At 36.6% G+C, this 11,000-nt stretch overlaps 1 protein-coding gene across 2 annotated transcripts; it reads left to right on the top strand.

Annotated features, from left to right (window-relative positions):
- Window positions 1–2,087: 2,087 nt before the first annotated feature.
- Window positions 2,088–10,550, top strand: CER3 (Fatty acid hydroxylase superfamily). Of its 2 annotated transcripts, XM_010279724.3 has the most exons (12): window positions 2,088–2,336; window positions 2,438–2,601; window positions 2,735–2,955; window positions 3,076–3,308; window positions 3,440–3,659; window positions 3,883–4,004; window positions 4,179–4,435; window positions 4,549–4,656; window positions 6,681–6,887; window positions 9,163–9,273; window positions 9,371–9,544; window positions 10,172–10,550. In XM_010279724.3, the coding sequence occupies exons 2-12, from the start codon at window positions 2,551–2,553 to the stop codon at window positions 10,325–10,327; spliced, it is 1,860 nt and encodes a 619-aa protein (XP_010278026.1). In that variant the 5' UTR covers window positions 2,088–2,336; window positions 2,438–2,550; the 3' UTR covers window positions 10,328–10,550. The 2 variants fall into 2 exon arrangements, with proteins under 2 accessions (XP_010278026.1, XP_010278025.1); XM_010279723.3 differs by having other exon boundaries at window positions 2,158–2,601.
- The last annotated feature ends 450 nt before the right edge of the window (window positions 10,551–11,000 follow it).

Genomic DNA, 11,000 nt, shown 5'->3' with positions numbered 1-11,000 from the left:
AACCCGGCCCTGTTATGATACGTCCTTCTCGAGCTTCTGGCTCGTAGGCCGACCTCCTAACTACTATGATTCATAGCCTGTTTAATAGTTGGTTGGGTTCTTGTTGGCAGTCATGTTTTTGCTACAGGAATTTAGGTACGAGAGTTCCCTATACCTGAACTCCGCGCTGTTGTGCATGTATTTCCACCTGTATTCGTAATGTGTGCTGTGATGAGCTATGTTTGGTTGGAGTGCATTCAATGCATGACACAGTTTTGGTTCAACCCTCAACCAGTATGATGTAACAGATACCGTTCTCCCAAAACCCACTCCCCAGCTATTCTTCTTAATTACAAACAAGTGGAAGAAAAGGAATGATTTTGCATTTTGGGGTTGTAGAATGGAAGTGGCTAGCTTCACTCTTTGAGCAATGCCAAGCACACAAATTTGTGTTGATTGTTTGTCTAATCCCTATTCACTAATGGGTCATCCACCACACATATGGAATATTGGATCATTTGAAGTGGGTCCCAAGCTGTCACTTGTCAGTGTGGGTAGTTACAAACATATTACTCCTGAAGTGTTGCCCTCCCTCCCTCCTGTCCGTGTCCGTCCAGGTGGTTCCAAACATTTCATAATATTCTAGATATGTTGCGTAAGTAAGCAATTCTCTCTCTCTCTCTTGATAGGTGGAGTAGGAGCATAAACTTTGTAAAGAGTCAGAATGAGTCAATCTGCATAGATCATTTGATTTAAAGCTACTTATACTGCAATGTTAAGCATGAAATCGGTACGGCAACGTGGTGGATTTGAAAAGGGTTTTGTAAATTCTAGATTCAATCTGTTTTTTTAAACTTTTCAATCTGTATTTGTTTCAAAACCTATAGTGGGTTGTATTTTGAGAATCCAAAACTCTTTCCGCATTTGAGGGTAGGGATGGGTTGGGTTTAGAATATGTATCTAATTTACTGTTATTTATTGTTATATATAAGCACTATATAAGTAAAATAATACAAATATACAACAAAATTTTCGATTATTTGATTAAGACATGTAAAAAATACATAAACTATTAATTATCCGTCACATAAAATTTAAAATTTTATTAAATTCAACACCTATTATAAAGGCTATGTTTAGTTTGAAGGAAAAATTAGGGAAATGAAGGGAAAGGTAAGAAAACCTTTACAAATCTTGTATAGGTTTCTCTACCTTTCCCTACATTTTCCTTCAAAGAATACATAGAAAAAGTTTATATGCTTTCCAACAATATGTAGGTCAGGGAGGGTCGGGGTTTAACCTAATACTATACCCGTGCAGGTTGTAAAACCCATCTTTCAAACAAAAAAGCCCACTCCATCGGAGAGAATAGGGGCGAATACCCACAACGTAGGGTAGAAATTGTCATCCCTAATCTTTCTTGGCCTAACTTCAAATGTGGCTGTTTAACAAAATCCAGTCTATCCCTAACCCAGTTAGCAATGTGGTAGTTCCTCTGTATCCCAGTTCAGCTGGTTTCTAACAATGGAAAGGATAAAATTGACGAAAATTTCGAAAACTGGTCCAATTGGATGGATGAATCCGTCAGATGTGAAAACGTTGAGATCAATTTCTCACCATTCTAATCACGCGTACCAGATTGTTCAAGATACTGTCTTTATCATTTTTAATGAGCCGTTGGTGGTTTTGGACGGTTCGAGCTAAATGCTTGAATTGCTGAGTGTGAACCTCCCGCCAAAGTTGGTCCGATTAAACAGTAAAAATGGCAAATGCTATCTTCTGGGACGTTGTTAGGTGAGGGAGCAATTAAAGCTCCATGTCTTGGTTGTTGGTCCCCAGAGGTTTCATAACAACACCACACATCAACTGTATGAAAAACCATCTGATTTGAGAGATTAGGTGATCAGTAAACTTAAACAAGGTAGAAGTTAAAAGATGCATGGTCTGAAAAATCCGCAAAACCCAATTCAGATTCACCATCTCTCTCTCGCTCTTATTGATTTGTCGGCCTAGGTCACCAAAACAGCTGTCACATGTGGAGTGAGAATACGTTGAATCCGAAGTTGTACTTTGGTGGGTGCAGGTAAGATTGTCAAAAGTGTGGCCCAACAAAAGAACATGAGAGAGAGAGAAAGAGATGTGGAGATTTAGGAGAGGTTGATTGAGAGATTCAACTGTATTTAGACATCAAGTAAAGGCAAGGGGAGGAGCTTTTAAGTAGGGGATGGAGAAAGATGGGTAGGAGTTAAAGGCTTCTGAGGAAATAGTGAAGGAGCTTGATTGAACAAGAGGGTTGTTTATAATCCTTCTTGCCTTTCTTTCTTGCTTTCTTTCCTATTTCTGTTGGACGCCAATCGGTAATTCCTTTGCTTCATCTTTCTATAATAATTTGTGTGTTAAATTCTTTCTCTTCTTCTTCTTCCTATATTCTGGGCTGTTTCTGTCTTATTATATATAGCGGTCCGAAGTCCAAGACTCTGAGTGCTGATTTCAAAGAAGAAGGTGACGGAGGTGAGGAAACCAAGACCAAGAAGAGAGTCGGAACAGCCATTTCATTTGATTCCTGGGAAAATGGCTGCCTCATTGTCAACGTGGCCATGGGAGAACTTTGGCATCTACAAGGCATGGACTGATCATGGAACCCTAGCTGCTGTTAATTTACTTCATCTTCTTTTTCATATTAGTATTGTTTAATTGTCACTTGGTTGTTCTATTTTGCTTCTTAACTGCTTTTGCATTTGTGATCAACATACAGTATCTGTTGTATGGACCTCTTGTAGCAAAAGTGCTCTATTCCTACTTGTATGAGGACATCCAAAAGGATATGTGGTGCCTTCATATTCTACTCATCTGTACTCTCAGAGCTGCCATGTTTCAGTTATGGTGCTCAGTTTGTAATATGTATTTCCTAACCAAAAATCGCCGGATTGTCCAACAATGTCCAGATTTCAATCAAATAGACAGAGAGTGGAACTGGTAGTTCTTGTTCTTGATTTGATTTCCTTTTTTTTTATTTACTTTAAATAAATAAACAACATTCTAAGTGGGTTTATTCCCTTCTCTTTCTCTCTCTCTTTTATTTTTTACTTTGAACAGGGAAAACTTCTTAATCCTGCATGCTTGGATTGCTTTCATGGCCTGTTACATGTTTCCATCTCTTACAGAAATTCCTACCTGGAACTCAAAAGGGTTAATCTATGCCGTGATACTCCATGTGTTGGTTTCAGAGCCTCTATACTATTGGATACACAGACAATTCCACAGTGACTATCTCTTTACTCATTATCATTCACTTCACCATTCCATTAAAGCGCCAACTGCCTATACTGGTATATATGAACCAATCACAAAGATTTAATTCGTTTTCCATTATCATTTCCAGAGTACTCATCCTTACAAGAATATTTTAATTAACAAAGATTTTTATTTACCCTTTCTTTCTTAAATTTGTCTGGTGCAGCCGGGTATGCAACCCCTCTGGAGCATCTTGTATTGAATGTGATCATGGGGATTCCTGTACTGGGAGCATCTCTTATGGGAGCTGGATCAATATCATTGATCTATGGCTATGTTTTGATCTTTGATGCCTTGAGATGCATGGGACTTTGTAATGTAGAAGTCATCCCACACCAGATATTTCGGCTCTTCCCATTCCTTAAGTACCTAATTTACACAGCAACGTAAGCATAATTACTATTGAATTTGTCCATCTCTTCATCAGTTTAATTTCTCCTAATAATATTCAGACAAAATCTCAAGATGAGTCAGATTTTAGCTCTTATTAAATAATTAAATCCTTGTTGATGATTAAAACTAGTCTTTTGGGTTAATTAGAGTTTGATTTCTAACCATCTCCTGTAATAATCTTATATTCATTCATTCATTGTTGCTGGGATTGTGCAGATACCACAGCCTGCACCGCGCTGAGATGAACACCAACTTCTGCCTCTTCATGCCCATCTACGACGCTCTGGGAAGAACACTAAATACCAAGTCATGGGAGCTTCACAAGAAGATCAGCACAGGTGGGTCCTTGACGATTGAACAGCAAGAGTAGGACAAATCGATATGGGCAAAGCGTGCAAAATATAATATCTTCATTAATTAACTGAGAGATTTGGTTAAACAGTTAGTTGACTGGGTGGAATGAAACATGTATCGATTGATCACTGATCCTCGAGCTTAAAACTGTGCTGCAGGCCTGAACTGGAAAGTGCCGGACTTCGTCTTCCTCTGCCATGTCGTCGACATAACGTCGTCGATGCATGCGCCGTTCCTGTACCGGTCACTGACGTCGATGCCGTTCAAGATGATGCTGGCCTATTTGCCGTATTGGCCGATTGCTTTTATGGTGATGTTAGCGATGTGGATCAAATCCAGGCCTTTCATCGTCTCGTTCTACAGTCTGAAGGGTTTTCTTCAGAATACATGGTCGGTTCCTAGATATGGGTTTCAGGTGGGGTTCTGCAACTCTGCGTAAAACTGATTATATTCTTGTTAAATTTAGAAGTGAAGAACCTCTGCAATATTTGTTCGCTCTACTTAAATGTATGTGCTCGTCCTCTGCAGTATTTCATACCTTTCGCTCTGGATGGCATTAACAGACAAATTGAGCATGCCATTCTCGACGCCGACCGATTGGGCGTTAAAGTCATCAGCCTTGCTGCACTGAACAAGGTCTCTCTCTCTCTCCCTCTCTCTCCCATGCTTTAATAAAATCAACTTTCATTTCTTAACAAATTTTTCTGTTGAAGGGTTGATTCCATTCTTTAATAAAATCAAATGATGAAATCGTGAAGGCCCTAACTTGTGGGGCCTAACCCCAATTCATAGTTGTTATACCAAAAAAAACAAAAAAAAAGAAAACTTAATTCATAGTTAGACAGGGTTTGAATGGCCGGCCTCAACGTCAACGAGTTGAGTTGATTTTTTTCTTTATTTTTTTTAAGCCAGAGTTGAATTGTATTGAGATGATATATTTTATTGCCATCTCATTTCTGTTACTTGGAGCTTTTAGTTTCATTGATCATCCATATTTCATTTGATTATCTCCTCAAGATTTTGATTTGAAATATAGAGCCTGATGATTTTCCATACGGCACATACCACACGTGGAGTCTCTCGATGTGTAATATTAAAAACCTTTTTCTCTTTCTTCCTTAAAACCTCTAATGTTTTAATTTTTTATTGAAATCTATCATTACTCTTTTTTAATAAAATCATTCTTATTTCTCCCCATCTTCACCCTTTCTATTCAATCTTGTAACCCCTCTATCCTTTGTGTCCTTTGAAAAAATGGGTATAAATTAAATGGGGTGGGTAGGGTTAAGTAGGAGTGTTAATTGGACTGGATTTGGTTCAATGTGAATCCATTATAAATAGATCAGGACCAATCCAATTCAATGAATATTTTGGACCAAAATTATATATGGTCTATGAAATGTACCACCCTTAACATAAAATACAACCCAAAAAATATAAAGCCAAAATTTTGTATATTATTAACCATATAATTGGTTTGGGTCTTAATCAGTTTGGAACAACAAGAATCAATCTTTTAATTCAGTCAACATAAAAATCTTCCACGTGGCAAGATGGGTCATGGGTAATAGTTTTAGGAATGTCAATGGACTGGAATTGGGTAAAAACTCATGCTCATGTTGGGTTGAATCTTCAAAACACTTTAAATGAATATTTAGTATCATTATCGTTTTCTGATACAACACCCACATCATGAAATGTAGGAAATTAATTGAGTAGGCATGTGAGTTAAGCATGAGTGAGCACGTAATAGCTGTATGACATATGTCGTGATTAGTGCGCCTTTTATCCAATCATTTTGTTCGGTTAATAAAAAATAATAAAAAAATATTAATAAATCCCAATATATGTAAGTTTTTCATTTTTATTATTTTTATTTTTATTTATTTTGATAAAAATAATAAAATAATGAATAATTTCTGTTTTACTGAAAAAACGTTTAGATTAAAAACACATGAACTGGAATATGTCACACAGCTATTACGTGCTCATTCGTTGTACTAACCTATCCTGCATATTACATCCGGCGAATCACCCTTAGACACCACATAACACAGGTAAAAAGGTGAAAACATGGTTTCATTTAATTTGTGGTGCATCATTGTTTTATTGAGGCCGCCGGGTTGGTGGCAAGAAATTAAGTGATGTGGCCTTGGTTGCAGCAAATACGAACTCAATCCCTGAGACCCTGACACGAGCGTAGGCTCCGTTATGACACATGCTATCCTTGTATTTTCATACGTAGCATTGCGATTTAAGGTTGCGTGTCCTTTCCACCTACCTTGTTAATGGGGCGAGTCTGGATTTGCCACAATTTTCTTCCTACAGTAAGCAATCCGTGTGTTCTGTTCAGTGTCCTGTCCATTTATTACACTCTGGGTTTTTACATGTACCGATTTTTACAGACATCTAGAGTACTGTAAAACCAATCACACATGGATTATTTAATGTAGCGAAATCGGAGTGTGGAGAAAAAGTGTAGTAGATCATGGGGCAGGAAGTGTAGTAAATCAAGGATCAGTTCAGAAACTTCGGATTAAGCCCAGCCATATATCATCATCATCATCATTTCTATTATTTGTTGATACTAGAATTAGACTTAAAAGTAGGAGTTTTTCACAAACTCCAACAACTAACAATTGCTATGTTTATAATGTTAGAACGAAGCTCTGAATGGAGGTGGCACACTGTTTGTTGAGAAACATCCCAACCTTCGAGTACGAGTAGTCCATGGGAACACCCTCACTGCCGCTGTAATTCTTAATGAGATTGGAAAGGATGTGAAGGAGGTGTTTCTAACCGGGGCGACTTCTAAGCTCGGGAGAGCCATTGCTCTCTACCTCTGCCGAAAGGGTGTTCGTGTCCTTGTGAGTACCTCTTATTAGCTTCAATAATCACCTTCTCTAACATCTATATATATGGTTTTCCATTTGGGTGTACGTAGACTAACTATATATATTTTTGTTACCTTAACTTAATATTATTAATGGGCGATTTACCTAAAAAGTTTAAAAACTAATAAGCTAAACATGAGAACATGGGGTTATTCATTGTTGAGCATGGGTTTGGACGATTGTTTGTGTTTATTATTTTTCCTTTTGCCTCTCCTTGTTTACAGTGTAAATCTGTAACTATGTTCTGCACTCTTTATCTTATGCAAATTAAATTTGCATTGTTTCATTAATTTGCACTCACTGACAGTGCAAATTTTATACCATTTTCCTTACACCTCAAATCTCTCTCTCATATGAATCATACAATTAATGCTCACAGATCATGGCTCAAGAAATGAACCATGACTTGAACAGATCTTTTCCCGGAACCATATCCACATTTTTGGAAATTATGAACCAAATACCACCAAAGTCAAAATTAAATTTAAAGCAAAAATTAAATCAGAATTTACACTCTTATACATTTATACCAGTGTAAATGTATAAAAGTTTCTTTTTGCAAACTTATTAGACCATCCAAGTGTAATAGAGGTTGTTTTTGCTAAGTTTCATTTGCAAGTTACTCAAGTTGTTTTCTAGAATAAAATAAGTTAAAATAGTCTTTTGTGCATATTTTACTATTAATTTATATAATAAATGGTTTAATTAGGGGAAGGTTAGGAGTTATGAGAATCAAATTATATATCAAATCATTAATTTCTTTGTCATCCATGGTCCAAGAAATTCATACTTTTACCATGTTTGCAGAGGCTTTCCATGAATGTCAGTCACATGTCACCTGGTCATCCCAAAGCTTGTTATTAAATGATTGTCCAACTAATTTCCATCAACCTATAAAAGAGTAGAAGGAAATTGCAAGCTAACTTGGAAGAGGCTTGTGGAAGCCAATTTTGCCACGTTTATCAACTAAGTACCGGTTAATGATTCCTCTTTATTACATTGCTATTTGTCTAACCACTCTTAGTAACAAGTTGGAACATATATGTCCTGGATAATTTCTTCCTGCACAACCAGAATTAATTTGATTATTTAATTAATACTCAGTCATCCCTTCAACCCCATATAATACATTTGCCTTCCTTAGCATCCATTTCGGAGGACTTAAATAAATGAAACATCTTTTCTGACTTTATGGAGTACGCCCTATATAGACTGACTTTGTAAGGCCCCTCCCTATATAGACTGACTTTGTAAGCCCTTGGTTGTCCACTTCAAAGCAGCTGAATCTTTAATTGGCCTTTACACTGTGTTTTGTTTGAAAGAAAGAAAAGATAGAAAAATCAATACAAACCTTGTATGAGTTCTTCTACCATTTCCTTTAAATCAAACATCGCCTTAGTAACCGTAATAAACTTGAGTTTGGATGGCTTTTGTTCTCAAAAGATCATTAAATGGACCATATGGAGCTTGAATTTGATTGTCGGTCCCTTCACGTGGCAAAAACCCTAGCCATAATGATTCCAACTACTTATGTCTGGGTTGAAGTGGAAATAGATATCCAAACTATAAGTGATGGTTGTGGAGAATATAATAGCGCCACGGACAGTAGCCATAATGGGCCACCAAACCCATAAAGGACGAGTCAGTGTATCTAAAAGGGAAAAAAAATATTATACCGATGGCGGTATTTGATCAAATTCATGGGATCATGAGGTTTCCAAATGCTTTCCTTATTTGATACAGTGGTGTTGAGTTATTGCTTTTGGGTTCATCAATACAAATTTATAAGAAAGCGATCATTAACCGACCCGAAATATTTTAAAAACATTTTGAGTTTATCAATAAAATTATAATTTCTACTTCAAAATATCAAGTTTGATATTCTCAGATTCATGCATATTTATAATTGAAATGCCACGCGTTTGTGATGTAAAAACATATTTGTATTGATAAACCCAAAAAACATTTTCTTGATTGCGGTCTAAAATTTGGAAAACTTTCATTTGTGTTGACGTGTAAGTGACCATACCTCCTAAAAATGATAAAAAAAGGTTTTATTTGATAAGTGGTCTATTCATAAAATATTTTTAAAGACGTGTTTGTATTTCGGTATAATTATAAGATTAACCTTGTCCGGCGCATGATACATGGACAGCCAAGATGGAGTCAAGCACAAATTATGATGATATTGATGCTTATGATAATCATGATGATGTACATGTACTTAAATTGTAACATCCACTTACAGATGCTGACCCAAGCCACGGAAAGATTCCAGAAAATTCAAAAGGAAGCCCCATTGGAATGCCAAAACTTCTTGGTTCAAGTGACAAAGCACCAAGCAGGTCAAAACTGCAAGGTAATTTCTGATTTTACTTATTTGAAATGTTGCTAATTTGTTCCAATTACATACATTAATACTAAGTGAATGCTCCATGGATTAAACATTTTATTAGGCATGGATCGTTGGGAAGTGGCTCACACCAAGAGAACAAAGATGGGCTCCACCCGGGACCCATTTCCATCAATTTGTGGTCCCACCCATTTTCCAGTTCAGAAGAGACTGCACCTATGGTGATCTTGCGGCCATGAGACTGCCTAAAGACGTGGAGGGTTTGGGTTGTTGTGAGGTATGTAACATATGATCGATCTCTTCATCTAGTTTTACTCTACCCAGTACAAATAATAAAATTCATGCTTTCTCTATTGGATCATTTTGGACCGGGTCCATTCAAAGATCCTCAACTCACTGTGGGTCCTTAGCCCATTAATATGTCAGAAAAGTTTTTCTTATGCAATTGAAGTTCTATATGCAGTGTAAATCTAAACTGAATGTAAATTTTGCATTTGGTTTTAGATTTTCTGATTATGATTTGTACTCCCATCTGATGCAGAATCTACATTTCCTGTCTCATCTGCACTTATTAAAAGTTGAAATTTTACATCACAAAACCTGGTGCAAATTAAATTTACATCACTTTTCTCCTACCAACTCTCTCATATAAACAAACAACTTTCCTTTCCTCTCTTCTCTGCACCCTATCATCTGAGGACTTCCATTTCTACTTCTCACAAACAAGAAGCAAATTATCTGAACTGAAATTACACTCGGTCCATTTGCACTCACATGTATTTACACCGGTGCAACTTACATTTGCACCGCTTAGTAACGTACAACATGATCATCAGCCAATCAGCCATACACGAACAAATTAAGAAACTAAATTGTTTTGTTTGATTTGTTTGTGATGGTGCAGTACACGATGGATAGAGGAGTTGTTCATGCATGCCATGCGGGTGGATTGGTTCATTGTCTAGAGGGCTGGACCCACCATGAAGTTGGAGCCATTGACGTTGATAAGATCGATATGGTGTGGAATGCTGCACTTAAACATGGACTTACTCCAGTCTAGGCTGCACTTCTCTGTCTCTTGTCTCTCTATTTGTTTTCATTGTGTCCATGCAAATTAAAAGACCATCTTGTATTCCTTTTCAGTGTATGCGTGTTTCTTTTCATAGAAACGACCATGCTATTACTGTAAAGTCATAAATTTGCAGCAAGATGTTCTTATAGGACTACAAATTGTTTGCAAATTTAACGGGAATGCACTGCTTTTTTCTTCTATTAGTTATTTACATTTAAGTTTCAGATGTGTGCACACTCAGAAGCAGTGTTAGTTCAAATGGACTTATGTTCTCTATATTGGGCTGATTTAAAACCAGGAATAAAACCTGTCTATATAGAGTCATTAGTCATTACAGTAGATTTCTTTTAGTAGAACATTGGAGCTTTCAATAGTTATCAACACTTGAGAATAGGTGCACCAAATTGAAGATATCATCCGAAGGTCTGAGTTAAGTTTTGCTTACAATGGGGATCTTATTTTTTTATTTTTTTTTAGAAATGGAGATTTTATTTGGGGAGCTGTATTTGATTCACATGGAAGGGGCTGTTTGATAATCTATATCTATATCTATCTATACTACTATTAAAACTGGGAATGGGGTTTAGATTCTTGACTTTTTTCTTGAATAAAGTATCCCTATTTTTGAATTATGTCCTCTTTATTATAATGTGGGTAAAAA

This window comes from Nelumbo nucifera, chromosome 2, assembly GCF_055504915.1.
Source record: "Nelumbo nucifera cultivar China Antique chromosome 2, China Antique-T2T, whole genome shotgun sequence".
Lineage (NCBI taxonomy): Eukaryota > Viridiplantae > Streptophyta > Magnoliopsida > Proteales > Nelumbonaceae > Nelumbo > Nelumbo nucifera.
This window is presented reverse-complemented; position numbering and strand designations above follow the sequence as displayed.

Bases quoted from the DNA above. Each gene is read 5' to 3' on its own strand.
- CER3 (XM_010279724.3), top strand. From the start codon at position 2,551: ATGGCTGCCTCATTGTCAACGTGGCCATGGGAGAACTTTGGCATCTAC. The intron at 2,956-3,075 runs GTAGTTCTTGTT...TACTTTGAACAG, and splicing joins ATAGACAGAGAGTGGAACTG to GGAAAACTTCTTAATCCTGC. The intron at 3,309-3,439 runs GTATATATGAAC...TGTCTGGTGCAG, and splicing joins AGCGCCAACTGCCTATACTG to CCGGGTATGCAACCCCTCTG.